Genomic DNA, 25,098 nt, shown 5'->3' on the forward strand with positions numbered 1-25,098 from the left:
GTGGTTATTATATTAGGCTTGGATGCATTTGGGGCAAATTAGGTATAAGAGAAAATTGGAAAGAAATACATTATTGTACCAGATGACATTAAGTACCAGATGACAGCTATGAGAAGGGCACTAACACTTCCTCATAAGCCAGAAACAATGTCAAGTAAGTAGCATTTGTAGCTTAACAACTTTGGCTTACCATGGAAGAGTACATTTAGAATTGAGTTTGTTTTTCTGCTTATGTTGAAAGAAAATGCAGGAAGCTAGAAATTGCTATATATTCATAAAACAGCTGTTGCCTTTCTAAACAAAAATAAAGGGAGTTATTTCATAAATAAGAACAATAATTACTGCTCTGAAACTGAGGTTTAGTATGGCTTCTCTTTACTTACTACAACTGACTGAAGACTACAGGATGTTGGGCAGCAAGAGGGGGTAACTCACATTATAAATGGCCTGGGTAGCAAGGGCAATTACTAGTTAGGTGTCATGCACCTCCAGGCTGCAGGGAGAGATGATCATTTACTCACACTAAGATAGGCTTATGGAAAATTTAGCATTAAATTGATCATCCCTCTATTGTATATAATTACGTGTCAAGGAATTCATGTGTTTGATTCTTTTTTCCTAAAGGAACTTGTGGAGTACTACAAGCATCACTCTCTTAAAGAAGGATTCAGAACCTTGGATACAACTCTGCAGTTTCCATACAAGGAGCCAGAACATTCATCTGGACAGAGGGGTAACAGAGCAGGCAACAGCTGTGAGTATTGTAATTTAGAATACAATTTGCTGTCACTTAAGGATCAAAGGCATGATAACATTAAACATCTTCATTCCAGATTTTGGAATAGAACCAATTAATATGCTGATGCATTTAACAAGGAATTTTTCTGGAGCAAAGCAGAATCAGATGGACCAACAGGTTTATGAACATGCCTAGATTTAGTTCTTCATGCCAAATTAAAAATCATGTGTGTGTTAAATCCATCAGAAATATAGGGTATGTTAATATGTAAGTTTTGTACTTTTCACTGACTTTTATATTAGCCAAACGCTTTTTAACTGATACATGTTTATGGTCATAATCCTGTTTGATTAATAGTATTTAAGCAAGGCTGGTGCACAGTTCTTCCATCTAACCTTGCACTGCAAGTCTTCATATAGATTCCATTTCAATGATTACTTTCGGAACTTTGAAATAGCTAAAAGCATGTTTCCTCTGATGCCAATATTTAAAAGTAAACATTAGCCACTTCTTTTCAGAATGAGCACTGTGCCACAAATAATCACAAAAGATTAGCACACAAACAGAAAGCATGTTATAGTTTGAGTGTGAGTTCAACTCAAAAACGTTTTTCTCGTCACCGTTTAATGTCATATAATCTTCCTGTTAATAGATATAGCATGTAGAGAACACTATGATGAAAAAATACTATGAATAAAGTGTGATTTCATCCTCTTATTTTAATTTCATAAAACTTTTTTAGAAGAGAAAGGAATACAATTTTATTACCCTCAGAAGGTTTAGCCTAAGCAAAATAGGAATATCTAGAGGTATTTGAAATAAAAAGAATTTGCATCATGTAATATAACTGTTTTTCCCTAAAAGCAGAAACTGAAAGGGAAGCAACGCTCAGGGCACTAACACCACCAGTAAAATTTCATAACATTTCCATAAAGTAAATATACAAGTAATTTGTCACATCAACTGACTTTTTTTTTTCAATTTGAATAACTTAATAGCTGTTCTCTTCACAAGGATCAGTGATAAATGAACAAGATTGTGCAATGAAAGTAGTCAGAGCACACTTTTTGTTGAAATTGTAAACACATTAAAATTTATCTTTCAGTTTTTAGCCCACTCTTACCCAGTTATCTTAGATGCTCATATAGGCCATAAGTTTTGCTCATTCAAAAATGGAACTTCCCCAGGCTTCCCTGGTGGCGCAGCGGTTGAGAATCTGCCTGCTAATGTGGGGGAATGCAGGTTTGAGCCCTGGTCTGGGAGGATTCCACGTGCCGCGGAGCAACTAGGCCCGTGAGCCACAACTACTGAGCCTGTGCGTCTGGAGCCTGTGCTCCGCAACAAGAGAGGCCGCGATAGTGAGAGGCCCGTGCACCGCGAGGAAGAGTGGCCCCCTCTTGCCACAACTAGAGAAAGCCCTCTCACAGAAACGAAGGCGCAACACAGCAAAAATTAATTAATTAATAAACTCGTACCCACAACATCTTCTAAAAAAAAAAAAAATGGAACTTCTCCTTAAGAAACAATTTTTTCTACAAACTTCTTAAAAGCCTACCAGGGTTATGACATTTTTCCCTACACGAAAAGTATAACTTTCAATTCTTTTACTTTGCCTTCCCAGTAGCAGGAGATAAAGTTGCCCAGGAGGTCAGTTACACTAAAAATCCTGTCTGAGTTGTTTGCTTTGTTTTAGAAAGTCCGGGTGAGAGGGACTGGCAGTCAGGGAGAGCCGGTATCCCGGTCAGTGGAAGGTTCTTAACCCTCTATTTCACTGTGTCGTCACTCTCAGGCACTCCTGTGCTTGGCACATGTGGGTGCTCAGAGAATATTGGTCAACTACGAATGAAGTTGCCTAGCTAAAATTGTTTTCTAGTGTTTGGCCAAGTATTCAGTGCTCAAACTTGTTTAGCCACTAGGGATGGCGTTACAGGCTCTTTTTCTTTTTCAAAGCATGGCCAATAACATGATTTTGAGCGTCCATGCAAGCTACATTCAGTTATTCGTTCCTTCAGCATATAATAATTACCTAACGCAGAAAACGCGCTGTTCTAGGTATTGGGATTCAGCAGAGTCCCTATCCTTATGGAGCTTATATTTTAATGAGGCAGCTCTGGCAAGTCTGGGTTAGGAGTTTGATATTTTTATATAGGATGATCAGGGAAGATCTCACTCCTAAAGTGACCAGAAAGAAGTGAGGGCATGTGCTGGTATGTCAGTCAGCAATAATTTCCTGATGGTCTACACTCCAAGATTATTCAGCAGGATTATAATCTTAGATCAAGTGTATATTATCCCAGTGTTTTATTTACTTGTTGCTGACGTTTCGTATGAAATGAGAACACTATGATGATTTTGAGCATTGAATGAGGTGCTATACATTAAAGCATTTAGCAGAGTGCTGGTAACATGGTAAACACGCCATAAAAGTCAGCTGCTGCTGATTCTACCACTTCTACCACAGCTGTTGCTTTCCTACTACTACTAGTCACTTCTCTAACACAGCAAACATTTTCCTGTATTTCTAATTGTTGAATTACTAGTTTTAACTCATAGCAATTTACATCTTTGCTTTTATGATTTTTTAAAATACCCCTTGCTTATTTTATACCAAGTCCTGATTAAAGGTTAACCCTTAATTAAAACACTGCTTCAATTTTTACACACGTGTCTCTCAGGAAGTGGTAAAGAGGAAACTCTACATATTCTGTATAGAAAGATTGTGTAGGATGTCTTTCTGGTTCACAGCTTTGGGCGTGCTGCTGAATACCATCTCAGAATAACTTTTATGAAGAAGTAGTACCTTGGGATACAGGACAGGGCATGGCATCTTCATTGCTTCTAAGTAATGGAGGAAGCAGAGCAGGCAAGCCAAAGCCTAGGACCACGCTGTGTTCTGGGTGGAGGTTGAGATTGGAGTTCTAACTCCTGAAACCTGCGATTTATTATTTTTCTCCTACATGCTACATAGTCACCTTGGAAAAGAAAGTCCCAGGGCATCGCAGAAGAGGCTGCTTGCTTCTGTATTAGTCTAGGTTTGGATGTTCTTGGGAGAATTAAAAACTCTTCTCAAGTTTGTAAAATATGGTAAGATTATGACAGGCCTACCTCATGCAATTGCAAAATAACATATATAGGGCTTCCCTGGTGGCGCAGTGGTTGAGAGTCCACCTGCCGATGCAGGGGACACGGGTTCGTGCCCCGGTCTGGGAAGACCCTACATGCCGTGGAGCGGCTGGGCCCGTGAGCCATGGCCGCTGAGCCTGCGCGTCCGGAGCCTGTGCTCCTCAACGGGAGAGGCCACAACAGGGAGAGGCCCGCGTACCACAAAACAAAACAAAACAAAACAAAAAACATATATAAAGACACTAATTAGAATTAAACAGACATCCAGAGTATTGGGCAAGGAGCGTGTAGCATTTGTAGGTGAGGAGCCCGTTGTAAGCAAGGCTCTTTCCTAGGGCTGTGAGACTATTTTTGCCTCCGCAATGACTTGAGTGTTTCAAGAGAGATGACGAGAGGAAGGAAGAGAACAAAGAGCAGTCAGGCACAACAGTGAGCCGTTGTGCTTCCCTAGAAACTGCAGTGGCTCCGTGGTTCTGTGGATCTGTGTAAGAATCCCATTACTTTCCAAAAACGGTCGCAGGAAACGTGCCTTAGACTGCTGCGGGTGTACCCCTAGGGCCTGTGTATTTGAAGGGCACTGAACTGACTTTTGCCTTTCTTTCTGTACAGTGAGCGCTTAATTATTTTCAGGTCTGCTACTGAGTAGCTGTCTGACCCCAGGCAAGTCACTTAGCCTATTCGGGCCTCAGCTTTCTCACCTGATGAATAAGGAATGAGATTAGATATTTTATTATGTTCTTTAAAAAATAGCATGCTAGGTTTCTTTCTTTGTATGCATGAGAGAAGGAGGTAAGGTAGAATGGTAATAGACCGTTACACTTGGAAAAGTTGCACCATTAGCTGTTTCATTACCTATTAATAGACCTTAAGCATTTTCCCAAGTAAATGGAGAATTAGTTGGACCACAGAGGTGGCTCATGTTTAAAAAAAGTGTTGGTTTTCCCTATATTTACATGATCTCAAAGTGTCTTCTCACAAGACCTTATTAATTACTAAAGAGGGAAAATAGAAACACCTAAAAGTGATCAAAGTTAACATCACCAGTAATGGGACAACTAGATATCATGCACCTCCTGATGTGATGCTCTGAGAAGGATGTAACACGACTTTTGTGGTATTCCTGCCCCCCAGGGTGCACAATTTGAATCTAATCATGAGGAAATATCAGAGAAACCCAAACTCAATGACATTCTACAAAATAATTGGCCTATGCTCTTCAAAAATGTCAATGTCATGAAAGACTGCAGAATTGTTTCAAATTGAAGAAGAGACCAAAGAAACATGACAGCTACATGCAACATGTGATCCTAGGTTGAATCCTGGACCAGAATTTTTTTTTTTTTTTTTTTTTTTTTTTTTGCTTTTTGCTATAAAGGACACACAGGGAACAATTAACACATTTTGAATAAGTTTCTAGATTAAATAATTTTTGTTTTTGATAATTGTACTGTGATTATATAAGAGAAGAAAATGCCTTTGTTCTTAGGAAAGACACACTGAAATATTTAGAGATAAAGGGCATTGTCTGCAACATATTCTAAAATAGTTCAGGAAAATATAGAGATGATAAACATGGTAAGATATTAACACTTGAGTTTGAGTGAAAAAATATATAAGAATTCTTTGTACTATTCTTGCTACATTTAAGTCTGAATTATTTCAGAAGTAAAAGTTTTAAAATTTCGAGATGATCCGTTTACCTGAGAACTAACAGAATTGGGAGAAAATGGCAGCATTCTCCTCTTTCACCTGTTCCAGGAGTAGGGGCAGCTTGGTGCACTGATTTTAGGGTGCGTAGAGCACGGAGTAGGACGTATTTGAACCATCTCTTCCTTACCTGTAACCTCACTGTATTTACTTACTCATTCCTTCATTGTTTTATTCAACAGTTATTTATTCAACACTTACTATGTGCCGGGTCCTGTTCTGGATGCTAAATATAACAGTGAATAAGATGGATAGGAACAAACATGAAACAAATAACTTCATAAATAATCACAAATTTTGATAAGTCTTGGGAAGCAGAAGCAAAGTGAAAGTGTACAACAAGAGGGCCTATTTAACCTGTAGGGTCAGGGAAGGACATTTTGAAGAAGTGGCGTCTAGACGAAACTTAAAGGATCTATGTGGATTGGCAGGGTGTGGGTTAGTGGCGGTAGGGAAACATCACAGTGAAGAAGCAGCTTGTGTGAAGGACGTTTAACAGGAAATAACTTCACACGTTTAAGGAATTAGAAGGGGGTGGAAATGTTTAAAGCATAGTGAGTGGATTCTAATATATACATTGGGAATGTACTGAAGCTTTATAAGCAGAAATGATATGAACTGATATATGCTGGTTTGAAAGATCACTGCCTACTCCGTGAGAGTGGCTTGAAGGGAGGCATGGACCAAAGAGATGAGTGAGGAAACTACTGCAGATGTCCAAGGGAGGGATGATGGAGGTTTGGACAAAAGCTGAATAGAGACAGTGGAGCAGGACAGTGGGCAGATTTTGGTATAATCTGGAAGTCGAATTGATTGGATAAAGGAATTGAGGTAGAAGTGGTACATGTATGATACACAATTATTTGCCTTGGATGACTGGCAAACGGTGAAACCATTGGACTGATCAAGAAGCAAAAGAGACATAACATGTATAGAGGAGAAGGTAATACATTCAGTTGTGCACAGACTTTCAGTGCCTGTGCACACTCGGTGGTTCAGTAGGCATTTGACACTAAGAAGAGTGGTTGGGGTTGAAGATAGAGTTTTATGAATTGCTCACACTTCGTTTCAGCTTACATAAAATATAGCATTATTTTTATATAGTTTTAATGATTTCTTCTGGCCTATTGCTCCCTGAAGCCTTAGGAACCAGGCTCCTGAGCTTCCCATTCTCAAATTGCACTTTGCACAGTACCTTTCATGAAACACGTGTTCAGAAAGGGCTAAATGAGTGAAGTCAGAGCCTAAGGTCTGTGGGAGACATAGCAGGTATTAAAAGCACTATGTGTAGTTGTTATTTGTAAAAGCATGGAGAGATGGGTGGGCTTGAAAACAAAATATAGAACAGCATGATCCTTTTGAGGTGGTGACAAATATTATAGCAATTCTTCAAAAATTGACAAAGGCTTCCTGGGTCTTTGGGACTGTGCGAATGACCTTGCAGGAAAAAGTAAAAGCCAGAGCCAGGGCCCAGGCTGCTTTTCCCTACTGTGGTCTCGTTCCTTTCATGCAAGTAGTCCCGTTATTCTATTAGCCATCTGACAAGGTGCTTAAGCTTCATTTTAGCCAGTGTTTTAGAAACTTGGAGAATTTGTATCATTCATATTTATTTAACTCACTGTCACATTATATAACTTGCTTATTCCTGATAATTCTTGAAACATCTGATAGTGCCTTAATCATTATTTATTAGTTTTATCACAGTGTAATAGTGGATAATATTTATTATCTCCTTCATACACAATCCTCAAACATCCACTTATTTTTTACCTTCTTGCCCTTGTAATTCAACATATCTATATTCATCTACTCTTATTCTGATCTCCTAATTTTATCCTCAGTCTTTTGTCGTCTTTTTCCTTGGTCATTTGGCATTTGGGTTTGATTTAATCTAATTTTATCCTGGTAATTTAAATATCTGTTTTAATCTCACTGTAGCTTCCTAGAACTGCCTTAAAAATTACCATAAATGAAGGGGATTAAAACAACAGAAATTTACTCTTAAGTTCTGGAGGCCAGAAGTCTGAAATCAAAGTGTTGGCAGGGTTGGCTCCTACTGGCAGCTTTGAGGGGGAATCCATTACCATGCCTCTCTTCTAGTTTCTGGATGGCTGCTGGCAAATTTTGCTGTCCCTTGGCTTACAGACACACCATTCCAATCTCTGCCTTGTCTTCATATAACCTCCTCCTCTGTGTGTCATCTCCCTTTCTCTTCTTTTATATAAACACTTATTGCATTTAGAGCTCATCATAATACAGGATGATTTCATCTTGAGGTCCTTAACTTACATCGGCAAAGACCCATTTCCCAAATAAGATCACATTCACAGGTTCTAGGCGGACATGTCTTTGGGGAGGTGAGGCACCATTCAACTCACTATAATCTCATCATACTAATTTTAAATTTTTCTCCAAATTTTTCCATCCTTATTTTTTTGTTGTTGGAGTTATAGAGGACTTTGCACTATTAGGGCAGATAGGTAGTCAACGGATGGGGAGTTACAAGGGAAACATTACCTTAATACAATGAAGTGTTTTCAATGGCTTGTAACTTTCCTGCAGTGAAACGCAGTCTTCCTGAGAGAGAGCACTTCTAGCCAATGAAAGTTTCCCAAAAAGGTCTACATGACCGATTGTTTGAAACACTATATAAAATACTTGATATAGAATAAGAACCTAGTAATTCTGTCTGATATTCAATAATTTAATGATTAAAAGAACACTATATTTTTCAAACCCCTTTCACTTATATTAATGTCTCCAACTGAGTGTTTCATGAATCACCAGTCCTGTGAGAAGCATCATGAAAGGTTTCGTTTGTTAAACAGATGTACCAGAAGTGCTGCTTGTATGATATAGGAAAGTGATGAGTTTCCCTAGTTTATTTCATCCTGCAGCACTGTCTCATAATGTGTAATGTTTGTATTATGAGCCATGAGAGAGTTAGTGTATGTGATGTACTTAGAACAATGTCTGGCACATGGGAAGTGCTCTGTGCGTGCTTTTCTATGGGCTAAGGTGGTTCTAACACGTTGCTGTCATTTTTATACTCTTTTTCTCAGGATGTCTATCATGTCCACAGAACTTACTGTTCTTGGGCAACTAATCACCTACAGCCGAACATGTTCATTATTAGGTCATTCTGGGCTTCCCTTTTTTACTTACTTGCTTCAGGAGCTTCAGGAGCTACTGTGAGGGATTTTTATCCTGAACCTGATGGCTTTAAGAATTAGTAGCCAGTACCCAGGGTCCCTTCAGAAATCGATAGCTTGCAGATCGAAATTCTACAGATTCAAGTAACCTCACTCAAAGCTGTCCTTTTTCATGTTTCAAAACTCAAAAAGCAGTCCTTATGTTTTAATATGTCTCATTTTGTATACTGTTCTTTCTATAAACCTTATTTTCTAAATTAAAAACTGGTCTCAATATGTGTAATGTTCCCTAATTGACTATAGTGTCCTCAGGGGGCAGCCCTGATCCAAGGCTTTGGTTTTTCTAGTCTCTCTTCCCTGTAAAACAAACATAAATTGAGAGGAATTCCTTTTTTTCTTGCTAAACTTTGGATCAGTCTCCTAGCTTTGAGGAACAATGCTGAGAGCTCTTTTTTTCCTCATATATACCACTGATACGCAGCTTCCCCTACTGAATTCCAGATCTGCAGAAGGGAGCCGGTCCGACTTGGCCAGGGTTTCCCTTCATTCACTGCTTTATGCATTCAACATTTTTGAGCATCTACTTGCACTGAACACTCTACTGCACATATCCCTTGGGTGTTACATACAGTTTAGCTTAACAGCCGAACAACAGACAGGAATGCAGGGGGACTCTGGTATTGAGGCACTTCAGACTTAGCAGCAATGTCAACCCTGGTAGAGGCTTTTTTAGCAAGTATTTTTTTGTGACATTCCTGAGAGGTCATGCTCTGGCTTTACTTGACACTCAGGTGACTTTATGTCTACAGCCATACAAATCACCCAACTTATTTATTTTATAAATTTATTTATTTATTTTTGGCTGTGTTGGGTCTTCATTGCTGCGCACGGGCTTTTTCTAGTTGCAGCAAGCAGGGGCCACTCTTCATTGTGGTGCAAGGGCTTCTCTTGCTGCGGAGCATGGGCTCTAGGCGTGTGGGCTTCAGTAGTTGTGGCTCACAGGCTCTAGAGCACAGGCTCAGTAGTTGTGGTGCACGAGCTTAGTTGCTCCGTGGCATGTGGGATCTTCCAGGACCAGGGCTCGAACCTGTGTCCCCTGCACTGGCAGGCGGATTCTTTTTTTTTTTTTAAATAAATTTATTTATTTTTGGCTATGCTGGATCCTCGTTGCTGTGTGCGGGCCTCTCATTGTCGTGGCGTCTCCTGCTGCAGAGCACGGGCTCCAGGCACGCAGGCCCCAGCAGTTGTGGCACGTGGGCTCAGTACCCACGGCCCACGGGCTCCAGAGCTCAGGCCCAGCAGGGGTGGTGCACGGGCCTAGTGGCTCCGCGGCATGTGGGATCCTCCCGGACCAGGGTCCGAACCCATGTCCCCTGCATCGGCAGGCAGACTCCCAACCACTGCGCCACCAGGGAAGCCCCTGGCAGGCGGATTCTTAACCACTGTGCCATCAGGGAAGCCCCCCACCCAATTTATTTTTTGAACAGAATTTTTTAAATGCTTATGTTGATCCAGAAACTTGACTTATTGGAGCTATTTACTATCATTAGCTCATCTCTTCAGAATTACTCAAAGTTAACTATACTACATACACACTCTACCGTGATTACCTTTCATCTGATGTGCTTTTTTCCCTTCCCCACTGTATTTCTTTCTTTTTCAATAAGCTACTCAGATTTATCCGTCGGTTGTCATACACGTGGTTGCCAAATCTGTCACCATCCTGGCCACTCTGCTCTGAATACACTCAAATTTGTCAGAATTGAGCATAAACACTTCAAGATATCTGACTTGCTCGTTCAGATCTTTTCCTATTCAAAGCTCAGTCTTTCTATTCAAAGCTCCATCTTCCCCTGTTAATTTTCCCTCTTTTTCTTTATTCTTCTTCCTCATAGGGCAGTTCTCCAAGAACTTCTCTCCTCATCTCATCTTTAGTTATTACATTCCCACCAATAACCCCACAGGTCCCCACATTCATTCATTCAACAGACCTTTATTGAGAGCCTACTGCCGGCTTGGCACTGTTCAAATTGCTGGGGATACGCAGCAGTGGGAAAAAAAAGTCTCCGCCTTTGTGGAACTCACATGATAATGGGGAAGGCAAATAATAGATTAAAAATAAATTATATAGTATATTAAAGTTGGTGAGTGCTCTGGAAAAGATAATCTAACAATGTAATGCTACTCAGGAGTGCTGGGGATGGTTTATGATTTTAACTGGGGTGGTCAGATGATGAGGGACAAAAGTAGAGATTCATTTTTCCTCCTTTTGGTAGCTTAATAGAGAGCCGGTTCAGCAGTTTTCAGTTCTCAACAGTAGAACAGGCTAATACTAGCCACTGGCTTCCGAAGCTCCCCTTTCTAACAAGGTCATTTGTATGACCAGTGTCTTAGTCTGTTTGGGCTGCTATAACAAAACACCACAGACCAAGTGTCTTCCAAACCACAGAAATTTATGGCTCACAGTTCTGGAGGCTGGGAAGTCCAAGGTCAAGGTGCTGGCAGATTTGGTATCTGGTAAGAGCCTGCTTTCTGGTTTATAGAAGGCACCCGTGTCCTCACATGGTGGAAAGGGGCGAGGAAGCTCTGCGGGATTGCCTTTTTAGGAGCACTAATCCCATTCATGCAGGCTTCATTCTCATGACCTAAGCACATCCCAAAAGCCAACTTCCTAATACCATGGCACGAGGCATTAGGTTTCAACATATGAATTTTGGGGTCTGGAGGGGGACACGAATATCCGGTCCATAGCAAACAGGGAGTTTCTGCTATCATAAACTCATATAAATACCCCGTCCATCTGAAGAGCAGGCTACTGGAACTTTGACCATGGCGTGTACAGACCATCCATGCCCAACCTAAGCAGTAGGACAGTGGGAAATTAGGGGATTGAGGACCCTCTACCTACTTCTTTGCTTGTATATCACTCCCTCCCCCCATAAACCCTGCTTTCTCTCTGCACCACATGGCACAAGTGCTATGAGTCTGTGACTCTTTTATGGGGCATCAGGGTAGGCCTCGTTGTGAAGGTAACACTTGAGTAAAGATTCAAGGAAGTGCGAGCAGAACAGCCAGTGCAAAGTAAGGAGCATGTATGACATGTGCAATGTGGCCAGAGCAGCAGAGATGGAATCAGAGGGGCAAGGGAGGCCAGGCTCTGTGAGGCTTTATAGGACTTTAGCTTTTGTTCCAGAAGACATGGGAAGCCATTGGAAGGATTTAAACAAAGGAGAGACACGGTCTGACTTTAATAGGATTGTTCTAGAGTCTGTGTAAAAACAGGAAGACCAGTTAGGAGGCTCATGCAGCAATCCAGGTGAGAGATGGTAGCAGCCTGGAACAACATGTAGCCAGATGGGTCACCTTTATAATATGTAACCGAACAGGACATGCAGACACATCAGACGTAAGACAGAATAGCAAGAGAAGACCCAAGGCTGTGACTGTAAGGCTTTTGGCCTGAGCAACTGGAAGATTGGAGATTTTTGTAGGGAAAGGCTCAAATGGAGCCTAAAGTCTAGTCATAGCACTCTATCCAAGATGGGTAATTTCCATATCTCTGTATCATCTCTGTGTCTGTCTCTTTACTAATTTGTAAGCTCCTTTAGAGTCGATGCTCTGTCTTATCTGTTTAATCTCCAATAGCACCTTAGCACAGTCCTTGGCACATTAGTAGTTATTTAATAGATGTCTGCCAATTATCATTAAAGAGTAAGGATTTAGGATCAGGGTCACATCTTGATAAACTAGATGCCTAGAAATAATCCAAAATCCCTTGAAATGTCAAATGATCTAATTTTCCATAACAATAAGGCCTTATACTCATATTTTTGCTTGTTAATGGCTTTATGTATTTAGACTGTGCAGTACTGAATATAAAGTAGCTGTTTCTTCACAATAATTCTAAGTTTTCCTTGTCATATCTTTGAATTTTAGGTTAAAAGAGATTTGTCCATTTATCAGATGTCAGCATTCAATTAAATGAAACCAATCTGAATCATGCCTACTTTTTCAGTGACAATATATGAAATATACTATAAATACGATATATTTGAGGGAGATGGGGAGCACATATTTGATACTATGCCTATGAATGTTTCTGGGAGTCTAAGAAGAAGACATGGCTACGTGCTAAAATAAAACCAGGTTAAGGGTCACAAATTTAAACATTCATTAAATTCTCAGCATGTTCTCTGCTGTTAGGCCATCTGTATACAATCTTGGTAAAAGGAACCTCCTGGATCGCTCAAAGTGTCCCACATAGGAACGTAGTCCTTCAGGAAAATCTCTAGGCAACTGCTGGGCCCCAAACTCACAGGGATAGCTGTATTGATGATGGTATCATTGGTACAACCACCTGATATTTTTACTTTTTTTTTTTTAACATAAATGAGTGTAAACACATGTGGTTGTTACATCTTAAGGCTGAGCATTAGGTAATGTCTATCCCAGAGAATAATTAGCAAATGCTTAGTATCATATTCACTTATACATATAATGGATAATTAAGTGGTAGTTCAAAAATACTTTGATTTGGTCACCAGTACCTTAAGGACTAGTGTTGATTGAGCTTGGTCTCTGCTGTGTACAAATTTCAAATGCTATTGAAATTTGAGTGGATTTTCATTTGCTTGTGAACATGAATAGCCTAATCAAAGCAGAGCATAATACTTTAAAGCAATGCTTAGTTAACCTTAACAAAAGTATAGGTATCAGATACCAATTCACTAGTAATTTATTATTCTGTGAACATTGTGTTCCTCTTTTAATTGACATGCTTCTGTGGCTCTGTCCTCTCAGTCAAGTCTCAGAACTGGATAATATTCACTTATGATGTACCAGTCAGTTTATTATGGCTATGCTAATAGCTTCTGTTTCAATTAGAGAATTTTAGTACTTCAAGTTTCATTTAACTTGGAAAAGTTAATATTTGACTTAATATTTGAGTTAATATTTTAATAACTCCTAACGAGACCTCTTAAGTCACTAAACTATGAGCCACTTATTTGCTAATGTTCCATGAACATTAGCCCATTTGAGTGCCAGGTATCATGTGAAAATAACCAGAGACCCCCACCTAAGTGTGATGGTCTCTCTGAGCAAGGTTCTCCTTTGTCTGTGCTAATAAGGAATTGAAAGTATTTGAGGAAGGACGAAAGTTAGGCCCTTAACTAAAGCATGCAGTTTGCAAATGATTACTTCAATGAAAAAGGTCTCAACGTAGATTTACTATTATCTCAGTGGATACAGATATGAATAAAAGTTCTTTCTCTCAAGAAGCTTCCCAGAATAATGTAATGTACTAGCAGCAGGCTTCCTATAATATTAGGTGGTGAAGTGAATATTAGGCCAGGAAGTGAAAGGGATAGGAAATAATAATCCCTCAACATTCCCATCTGAACGTCACTGTTACTCAGCTGTTTCTATTCCATTCCAGGATCTGCACGTACCAATAATTCTTATATTAGCGTCATCTCGGTATAGTTGGAGGAGTCTGATGAAGAAAACACGTTATCTGTACGTGTGTGTAGAAATAGGTGGATGTATTCTCAGTATGGACAGAAATACGTTTTGCAGGTTAAACCATTCTGCAAAATATTTTTATCAAATACCTTATTCTGACATTGCTTACATCTAGATTTAAATCCATACTTTCCTAGGGAAACACATTATTTCATACTCGTCTGCATAGGTGCCAGACATTCAAATGCTGTTTTGCCAGCTTACGAGAGTTAAGGACCCAAACACATTGAAAATTTATGTATAGAAAGAACGGCAACAATAAGTCACGCTACGATGTGTAGAGAAGTAGAAAGCATCTTACCAAGCTTTAAAGTGTTTGGCTGAGAGCTACATACTGGGTGACAGCAGCAAAAGGTTAATCAGTTTCTCCTGAGAAGGTTCCTCAGGTGTACAGTATGGTTAATGCCATGAGACGTTCAGAAATATTACAGTTATTGTAGGAATATCATGGATAGATTATGGCTCTCAGGGATCCTGGGGAATAAAACCTGAACGTATTTCACGTTCTTCCCTTTACGTTGTGCTGGCTTTTGTTGGAAGTGTTTGAGCAGTTAAGTGAGCAAAAGATGAGCTCAACAAACAGGAGGAGGAGAAATAAGGAGCTTGCAGAATTAAATAGCCTGCCGAGATCCTCATCCACTTAGCAGCTTCAGTTGCTTAGTCCTGGGCCTGATCCCGTGGGGATGCAGAAGCAGCGTGAGAGCCAGTCCCTACTCTCCAGAATCAACGATTCATTGAGATAGAACACAGGAGCACATGCAGTAATTAAACAGCAGGACCGGGGAGCGCCATGATGTAAGTGCCTAACAGATGGCTGCAGAGGACAGAAAAGGGGACGAGTGTTATCTGGATTGGTCAGGGAAGGGCCTGAGCTGAGTTTCGGAGACAAGGAGGTTAAGGTTCGCAGAAGCAAGGTGAAGGAACAGCGTGCCAGAATGAGGGTGGGGCTGGTGTTTGGGGGGTGGGGGGCAGTTAGGAACCTGGGATGAAAAGAATTTGTGTGGGTAAATGATGGAAGACTTGGTGAGAAAGGCAGGATATAGCCAGACTACGAATTGCTACGGAATTGAAGTCAAGAGTTAGGATTTTATAATTTAGGAAAAGGAACGATGAGTCTGTTTACGATGAGTAGCTGAGGGGCGGCATTTAGAATACAATGGAAAGAAAGCTGAAAGTAAGAAGACCAATTAGGAGGCAGTTGTCTTAGTTTAGAAATGGTGTAAGTCCCTGAGTTGGGATGGGGGAACTGAGAATTTAGTGAAGGAACAACTTTATATCTCAGAGGAAGAGGAGAGTGGACAGAAAGAGCTAAAGAGGCATACTGACCTTGCAAAGATGGTTTGCAAAGAGAACGTGGGAGTAGTTGGAAAAATAACACAATTGTGGGAGGTTGAGCTAGGTTACAGGGAGGAAGATGATGAGTTTGGTTTCAGACAAGTTAAATCAGAGATCATGACTGTACCTCATGGCAGGGTGATGAAAATGTGTGAAATCACAGACTGGAATTCAGGGGAGGAGCCCCAAGGCATATCCAAGAATCTGTTCCATTCATTGGGGAAAAAATTAGAGTGAAGCCAGCAGAGGAGCGGAGGCCTAACCACGGTGGGAAGAGCTACCATTTAGTAAAGATGATAATGTTTAGATAAGATTTCAGATGGTTCAAATTATAGGTACTTGACATGAATGCAAATGTTTGCAGGGCTTTTAGGGTTAGGAGAGAGAGGTAGCACAGCGATGTTATATATTTGGAACAGATTCAAGTCCTCTAGTGAGGCATTATCCATATTCAGGAATGTCAGATATCTTAAGATGAGAGAAAGGTAGATAGATTAGATAACCTATTTTTGAGATTTAAATAGCATTTAATAGTGTTTTCACTGATTTCTTATTTCTTCCTTCTAGAGTTAACTTATCTTTTGTTATATTTCAGACTCTTGAATTACCTTCATTAGAAATTTTGGGGAAATACTGTCTGCTCTTATTACTCCATGGATAAATAGTCCCAGAGATAGAATCGGGGATGGACACTTGAGAAAGCAGTTTGGGGAGAAAATGCCCCTCATTACAAAGAAGTAATGGAGAGAATGAGGAGTTCTCATTTAAGTTCTCACAAACGTGGGGTAGGAATCTTGGCACTAGATTTTCTGCCGAAAGTAGCGTTAGGGTGCCTTTTCCTCCTTAAATTAAAGATGACATCCTCTCCTCTCTCTAACAGTGGGTATAATATGATCTCGAGGAACACGAAACAAACCAGTTACACTGCATGGCAATAAGTGAATTGCGCAGATCGTAAAATTAGCTGTAATAGCATGTACTGCTGCATTTTAAAATAAAAAAGTGTAACTTGGAACATGCAATGGATTAGAAAAGAACCTTGATTATTAACAAGGATATACTTCAGGGCAGGTTAAAAGTAAGTATGCGAAGCCATTTATGAGAAAAGTGTCATTGAATGCACCAATGTATATATGAACCAAAGAACATCTGAACACTTCCTTCCAATTCCTTTCCCCAGTTTATTTGGTTGGAATCGAAGTATCCCGTTAATGAGCTACTGATGTTCTTAGTATCTCTAGGGCCCCTTCCTGACAGGAGTATCTCTGCCAGAAAATCTTCAGTAACTCAGGTTCCTTGAAGCTCATCCTTAAGGTGAGGGCAGCCTTCTCGAGAATCAGAATGGTAGCTTTCACATTCCAGACAGCAGCATAGAATGAAGAATCAAAGAGCAGGGTGAAGGTGTATGCCAGCTGCCTTCCCAGGAGAGGTACCAGAAGTTGCCTTATGATACTTCTGTATATATCCCAGTAGCAAGAACTTAGTATCCCTTCTGGGCAAACATAGCCCAACGAAATAACCTATTACATGGGTTAAGGGAGGGATAAATATTGGGAGAAAGTTTACAACCACACCTTCCTCCTCCATTGCAATGGCACCATGGTATCAGCAGGGAGAGTTTTAAAACCGCCTAAGGTGGTACCTGACGCAGAGGGGTAGATGCGGAGCGGGGTAGCAGCGAAGAGCCCCGGCTCTGGAGTCACACTGCCTAGGTTTGAATCTAGGTTGTTCTCAAATCTGAAGAAGGAATAGCATGGGCACCTTCCCCTTTGCGTTGCTGTGATAATTAAATGAATATAAAACATGGAGCATGGCATCTAACACTTCCAAACCATTTGATCGTTTTAGCTCTGATTATTAAAACGTGAGACGTTTTTGAGCATCCAAATGCATAGAAATATTCTGTACGTTCCTACACGTTGGGGATAGATTTACTTTCTTTTCCGGATATAATTCAAAGTGGTTTACGTTTTACTTTTGGAAGTAACCTAGCATGTGCATGCTTGTTTGGAGGTGAGTGTGGTTCCTAACAAATCGTCTGAGTGATTTTCTTGAATTTTCAACGGGCGCTGCATGTTTCCTTGACACCACCCTATAGGCTCTTACTTCCTGTATCGGTTTTGATGTGAAGCATATTTTACGTTAAGAATTTACAGGATCCCCCTCTCCACTGATGTGACAAAGTGGGAATTGTGCACCACATCAAGAGGAGAAGGCCGTCCTTGGATAGAGTGGGTATGCTGTGTTCACCTATAAAGGGACAGATCGCTCTGAATTGCAGAACTAATGTCAGTCAAAATGTAATAATCTGGCTTGTTCTTCATTTAGAAATGGTGATAGGAGACAAGTGGGTGAAAGCAAAGCTTGATATTTCAACTTTGATATGACAATTTTCTTAAGGTTATAGACAACGAAATAGCTGTGTCGAAATATGTTTTGCCAACACCTAAATGGTCTTTGCTTCTCTCTTTTTCTTTCCTTCTCTAAGCCCCTTCTTTGTTCTGTGGGTTTTCTTTTGTAACTCCTCCAGACTACAGCTTTGTTCCCCCTTCTTCCACTCCTTTCTGGTCAGGTACTGCTTTACTGCTTTTATATGTCTTTTCAACTTGCTTTTGTTTGCAAATAAAATATTTTGACTTCTGTGTATGGCTTCTCATGTAGATACATCTCACAAACAGCCCCTCGAGTCCCATTCCCACCATGCACTTTCCTTTTCTGTCATCAAGTCATCGTCTGTCTTGACATACCACTCCTCTGGTTTTGTGTGTGTGCTCATGTTATGTATTTCAGCAAGACATTTTCTCTTTCATCAGCTGGAAAGAGTTGAGAGCCGAAAGTATGAAGGGGGAATGAAGCACTCCATAAAACTAGTTTTCCTGAGGATCAGAAATTCTAGTGGAGAAAAGCCAGTGTTCATGTATTTCCATTAAGAAAATAAATAGGACCAAAATCCCAACTTTATCTCCAAATATGAGTACAATTCGGTCCAAATTGCTTTAAAGGATGACTGTGCCCATCGGTTTGTGCAGGGCATTCTGGTCTTGATTCCTGTCATTAGCCAGAGAATGTAAGGGCTGTTTATGTGACACACAGGGGAGTACATGATGGCTGGATAAAGTATGTTTTCTTACAGATTTTTAAAAATTAACCTCTAAGTCCCAGTGGAATAATTTAGTACCAGAAGGCCCTTACAAGTCATCTAGTATAGACCTTTCATTTTATAGGTGAAGAGAATGTGGCCCAGAAGGGTTTAGAGACCTGTACAAGGTCACACAGTTAAGTTGAGGATGGGTTTTTCCATCACTGGGATGTTTTTATGTGCACGACTCTAAGAGTAGTGCCCCCGTAATGGGATGGTTTTCAGTAAGAAAACTATTAAAGTGGTTTGTGTCTGAACAGTAAAATAAAATGACCTATTTTTGCTCCTTTACAGTTCTGAAATCTACAGCATTGCTATTCGTTTATCTTATGACGGACACCTGGAGACTAAAAAAAAAATTTCTGTCATTGCAGAGCCCTGAAAAATAGGCCAGAGATCCCGGTCTCCAAGTGGGCAGGCTCTTCCAGGGTAACAGGCCATAACTGCAGCTGCCTAGGCACTGGGAACCGTTAAAAATATGGATGTGTGGCATTTCCCGTGTTTTTTTTCTTATACTTCAGTTTCTCTACCATTTAAGGTTTATAAAGTCCCACCAATCTCAAGTGAGTGATTCTCAGAATCACTGAACATATGATTGAAAACACTTTATAACCCCAAGGAGCAACAGGTAGAGATGTTAATATAAAATGTGTCATGAAACACTAGAGGCAAACAAATGTACAGCTTGAACAGAATTTTCCTTTCAGGACAGGCAGGTGAGGGCAGGGAGGAAGTTAGCTCCTCTCCTACCATTTAAAAAAAAACAAAAAACTGAATATAGGAGGCAGATGCCCTGAATCTTCTTTTTGATTAAGTATTTCAGTAAAGGTTTTCTATAAGGCAGTATTTGTTTGAAACAAGATAAATGGATGGTGTTTATCTGTTTATTCTGTGAAACATGATTTAAGCTTCTTCACGAGTACAATTATATATAGAAGAGTAACTGTCCCTAAATAGTTTTAACTGAAAACAAAGGCTGTTCGTGGGGAGGGGGGAGGATAGAAGTGATGACATGGATTCAACAAGAGACTTTCAGAGCAAAAAAAGTTGGTTGCTTTGAGTCTTAAGTTGAAAAGTTTACAAGATAAAAATGTGAAGCTTTGACCATAGAGGTTCAAGTTAAAAATGGATTACTATGCCATCAATAGGAAATTTATGCTAGTTATTTGAGATTCTATCTCCTTAGGTAGTAACTTAGATATTAGCCTTTGTTTTTTTTTAAACTACAAAAACTAGTCCCTGTTTTGAAGTTCCTATGAAGAATGTGAAAACAGAACAAGTTTTTTAAACTTTGTGAAATGAACTTGACTACACCTGATTGAATTGAAACAGCAGTTCTGCTGCTTTCAAGCCCCTCTGCCATCATCACTAGTCTGTGACAAAATCACGGCCGCGCATTTTGACAGCATCTATAACATCCATCTGATTAGGTGCTTATGGTTGGTAAACTGCACATCAGTTCTGACGCCCCATCCTTTCTTTACAGTGTTAAGTCCAAAGGTGCTGGGCATCGCCATCGCTCGGTATGACTTCTGTGCAAGAGATATGCGAGAATTGTCCTTGTTGAAAGGAGATGTGGTGAAGATTTACACGAAGATGAGTGCGAATGGCTGGTGGAGAGGAGAAGTAAATGGCAGGGTGAGCTGTCCCTCTCAATGTGCTCGTCACGTGAATGAAGGGGGCTGGGCAGCCGCTGCCGCCCATTGTGGTGGGGGGAACCCTACACCGTGTGGCCGGCTTCACCCCCCAGAGCCTTGGCTCCGCACGGTGGTGCTCCTTCCTGAAAATAGGCACTCAAGAAAAACGTGTTGAGTGAATATGATAGCGGCATCAATAAAGTTTACTTGGGCAAGTCTGATGGCTTCCTGTTGGGAAAAGGGTTGAGCATATCAGTTCTTTTGAGTCTCTAAGCCTCTTTTTAAGTCTAGAGCATAAACTTTATGTGGAGTACAAAATATCTATAAGAGCTGATGCTCTAAATTGGAAAGAGTGGGGCATAGGACCTCTGTCTTTATATCTTGTTCTATAGCAGAAATAGGAAGCATTAACTAGTAGAGTCCCTTAATTTACATATTTGTGTCCTAGCAGATTAGAACACTGTTTAAGGGTATTGTATTCCACCCTTTCTGTCACTCACTCTATTGGCCTTTTAGGAGCAGTTTAAACCGATCCTCTTCACCTGCGGTGGGCATAAAAGGCCAGATTAATTCGGGGTGTTATGAAAATGAAATGCTCTGTAGAGTCCTTTGAAGTGCCAGATGCAGAGTCACGTTGCTGTGTTGGTTGCTTTTCCCTTTTAGGTGGGCTGGTTTCCATCCACGTATGTGGAAGAAGATGAATAAATTCCAATCCAGCGTTGCGCCCCACACCAGGAATTTCAGAGAAGGGATACACAGAAGCCTGCACAGCATTATGAATTCACTGAAGTGTTTAAAAAGCTGCCTTTCTGGCTATTCAACATCCTCCCTCTTTTTCCCCTCCTAAGTCTTAATGCTGGGGTTTCTAAAGATGCTGGTACGGACAGATTAATGGCTCGCCTAGAGCTGTGCAAGAAACAGCCTGCCCGCCTGTCATCGTCGGGGACCAGGGCAAAGCCAAAAGCTTTTCTTCCTCCTGCAAACACACTGGTTCATGTTTCTTTTTCCTTCGTCCAGTCAGATGCCATGAATGCCAGCCAGCCATTAGTAAATGCTTAACACATAGTTACTTTCTTCTCACGTGCCATTCACCAGAATTTTTGATGGTACAGAGAAGCAGAAGTTTAATTTTGCCTTTCCCAGCATGAAGAAAAATGGGAGTTCTGCCACTGGGGCAGCTTATTGGAAAGATCCAGCATTACTTGTCTTAAATTGCTTCACAAGGTGACTCATTGCCTGGCAAACACTTTTACCCCTCGATGTCACTCATGTTAAAATATAAGAGACAAATGCTCAGGTTTGCTTCATAAGTGATATTATATGGGAGGGGGGGTCCATTATTCATTTGGTGTCCTGATGAGATTTGCAAACTTTTTCATAAAAAGAAGACATACAGAAGAGTACCTAAAAGAGTATCTTCATATTAAATCTTCACAACCTTCATGATTTCACAGGGTTATTTTGGAAATGTAGTACTTCACTCATGAGATAATCTTGGGTATGTTTTAGGTAGTCACAAATAATCTGAATTAAGGTGGCATTGTTTACAGAAACAGACCAAGGGCTATGATTTATAGTAAGTCATTTTAGAGAAGCAACATCTATTAACATATGCCTTTTTCTCCCCTGACACCTCCCCCCCAGCCCCCCTCCCCCCCCGCAGAAAAAAGACCTGCGATATATTGCTGATTCCCACATTTTCCTAGAGGATTTACAGTAGCACAAACAACCCTGTCGAGGATTTTTGAAGGAAAGCACAGCAAGGTCCTTTATGCATTTCAGGGACAGAAGGAGCGTCACTAGGCTTTTCTGGTCTTATTCACTGGGGGAATCCCAGCTCTCACTGAGGCTCTTCCCATCTGAGGCCATTTCTGGGTGTGTATTAACCAGTGGGAAGATCAGTCTGCAGTGCACTTATTTGACCAAGTCTTCACCCTTTATGTGAGAAGTCTAAGTACATTTTTCCTGGGATGTACAGAGCGCCCAGTCAAGACAGTCAAGTTAAGACACTAACTTGGCCCTTTCCTGATGAAATATTTTCTCCATAGCGGAAGTCATGTTCTGACAAGACTCGGAGAGTGTTTGCAGAAAACATTAAAAGCATTAACCTAATAGAGCCAAAGTAGGAACATTTAGTTCTGAAATTTTGGACCATCTCTAAAATGAGGTGGGCGTGGCTGGCCTTCTCCCCAACCCACTTGAGGGCCAGAACTTGATGTTCACTGGACACATCTCCCTTTAGAGACCCTCGTGGGCTAGGACTTCTTAAATAGAATAGATTCAGGACCTTTACCTCAGAATTATGTAAACTGTGATTGTGTTTTAGAAAAGTTATTTGCAAAAACCAGTTAAGTTTTTGTATATGTGTAAATGATCATGAAATTGAGTTTTATAAGATGTTCTGTACAGTAAAGTTATACCCTCAAGGTGTATCTTGGAGTGGATTCTTTCCCATAAAGTCTTATCTGCAACACTGTGTCTGGGGAATGTTTTGTCTGTTACTGTCTGCCAAATGTTATGGAGAGGGCAGCTTCATAAACACTCCTGTGTACAGTATTGTAACTTGTGCTGTTTCTTTTATTGTTGTTTTAGCGGATAGACTCCCTCTCTTTCTTGTTGCATTTCATGGACCTGGGGGTTTCCCAGCAGAGGATAGTAGAGTCCCTTTTCATGACGTTGCCAATTACATCTTTGTCTATGTTTAATACTTCATATTGGAAACTTTAATGCTGCGAATTTGTGTAGATTTCTAATACCAAAGACAGAAGTAAATGTTTTTCCATACTTTGTCTTGCCTGTATGCAGCCCTGTGTAATATGGTGAATTAGAGTGGTATTTCACTTTGTAATATTTTGTAAATATGTCAATATAATAAATAGTTACTACTTGCATTATATCGAGAGTTGAAGTCTTTCCATAGAACAATTCCATACATAATTCAACATGTACCAACCTCATCAGAAACACGGGACTAGAAGCCCTAACTTTGATCTGGTTTAGCTCAGGCTTGCTGCCTGAACAGTTATGAACAGTGGCCTGTAAGACATACTCAGTAGTTGCAAATAATATATTGTTGACATGCTTCCCATGTGCCTTGCACTGTTCTAAATGCTTTATGTGCTCTAACTTGCAGTAACCCCAGGAGGTATAATCCCATATTATCTCCACTTTTCAGATGAAGAAACAGGCATTTCAAAAGGCTGTAGCTTGACTCAGCGCTCAGAGCTGACGAGCGTCGGAGATGGAGTTCCAAGTTGGACAGTCTGGCTCCAGAGCCTGTACCATGACACTTAGACTAGGGTCAAGAGGGAGATTAGGGATGTTTCTAAGACTGCACAGCTGAGAAGCTATGAGACAAGATATCATAACAATAGAAGATGAACACAGAATTCAGAAATGTTCTCCTATTCCTGCCTCTTAAAAGAAAGCCCCGAACAGATACTGCCTAGAGAGAGAGGTGTCAGAGGAGATTGAGCTCTTTTTCTATTTTGATTCAACTTTTCCACAGAAAATGATGAACTGCTAAGCCAGAGAGACACAGAGGCAAGTCTCCCTTGGCAGAGCAGGCCTGCGGGCTGTCCACAGTGGTGGAGACCGGCTAGCTCAGGAGAGGGTGGAAGCCCGTTCCTTCTAAGGAAAAGTCAGTTCCACGGTAGTAGCTTCTGGTTGATGTCACCAGTACCACTATGCTCAGAAATATAAGATCTCCCCTATTTCATCATAGTACAGTGGGTTATCCCAACCCTTACTCCCTTTACTTGAAGGGCTGATTCCTTTGGAATTCTCTTCGACATGTTAACATTTATGGGACTTTAGACCTTGTATCTTATTATCACCACTCTCACCACCACTGCCAATCATGATAAGAACTCCCTCGATTTATTAGTTAACACGGGAATATCCTTTATAAAACATTCAAATATTTTGTCTTCCATCAAGTAATTGAAGTAAAATATGTTGATAATTAGTCTTTTTAGGTGCCTTGCTTTGTTCTATTTAAGTTGACAGCTGTATAGAAGAGTGATGAAAGCATATCCCCAGACCTCAGACTGCGTATCTGGGTTCACATCCCATCCTTGCCACACAGGGCCTCAGCCAATCAGTATAATAACAGCAGGTACTTCACAGGATGGTTGTGAGACTCAACTGAGGCCATACGTAGGATATAAAGTGGAATGGTGCCTTGCTTACATTGAGCCATTTTTATCATCATCATCATCATGGCTACCATTGTCAGATGGATTTGCTGGCAAAATGTGGGTAGTTGCTATATTAATCTTTGAATTCCTTCAGTATAATTCAGACTCACTTACTGGATTAAGGGGCAAAACTATAGATTCTCAGTTAGACAGTGTCTCCAGGAAGGAAGTTAAATCGTTTGGTATTATAGAAAGTGGAAGTTTTAGCAGTCACATCTGGCTTCAAACCCCAGCCCTGTCAGTGACTTTCTGAGCACCAATTTCATCTTCTGTAATAAAGGGATAATCATAAGTGTCTGAGAGAGCTGTTATGAAGAATAAACCATAACATATGAAAAAAGATGCCAGTAAAGAGCCTGGCACATGGTAGGTCCTCAGGAAATGTTGGTCCCCTTCCCCTGAAGAACTGTAAAATACTTCAGAACCAAATTATGGACTGGCAGTTTTTATTTTGAATACTAGAGCACATGCTTTGTTTCTTGCATATGATTACACTTTAAGCATTCCAATTACAGATGGAATAAAAAGGTGTGTGTTCAGGAAG

At 40.5% G+C, this 25,098-nt stretch overlaps 1 protein-coding gene across 1 annotated transcript in view; it reads left to right on the forward strand.

The window, feature by feature from the left end:
* Nucleotides 1–23,249, forward strand: part of VAV3 (vav guanine nucleotide exchange factor 3) — a 390,869-nt gene extending 367,620 nt beyond the window's left edge. The window contains exons 25-27 of the mRNA XM_060139483.1: nucleotides 625–754; nucleotides 20,205–20,356; nucleotides 21,019–23,249. Of these exons, the coding sequence (XP_059995466.1) occupies nucleotides 625–754; nucleotides 20,205–20,356; nucleotides 21,019–21,060 (324 nt within the window). The 3' untranslated portion in view covers nucleotides 21,061–23,249. The remainder of the gene's footprint in view (nucleotides 1–624; nucleotides 755–20,204; nucleotides 20,357–21,018) is intronic.
* Nucleotides 23,250–25,098: the final 1,849 nt, after the last annotated feature.

This window comes from Lagenorhynchus albirostris, chromosome 2, assembly GCF_949774975.1.
Source record: "Lagenorhynchus albirostris chromosome 2, mLagAlb1.1, whole genome shotgun sequence".
Lineage (NCBI taxonomy): Eukaryota > Metazoa > Chordata > Mammalia > Artiodactyla > Delphinidae > Lagenorhynchus > Lagenorhynchus albirostris.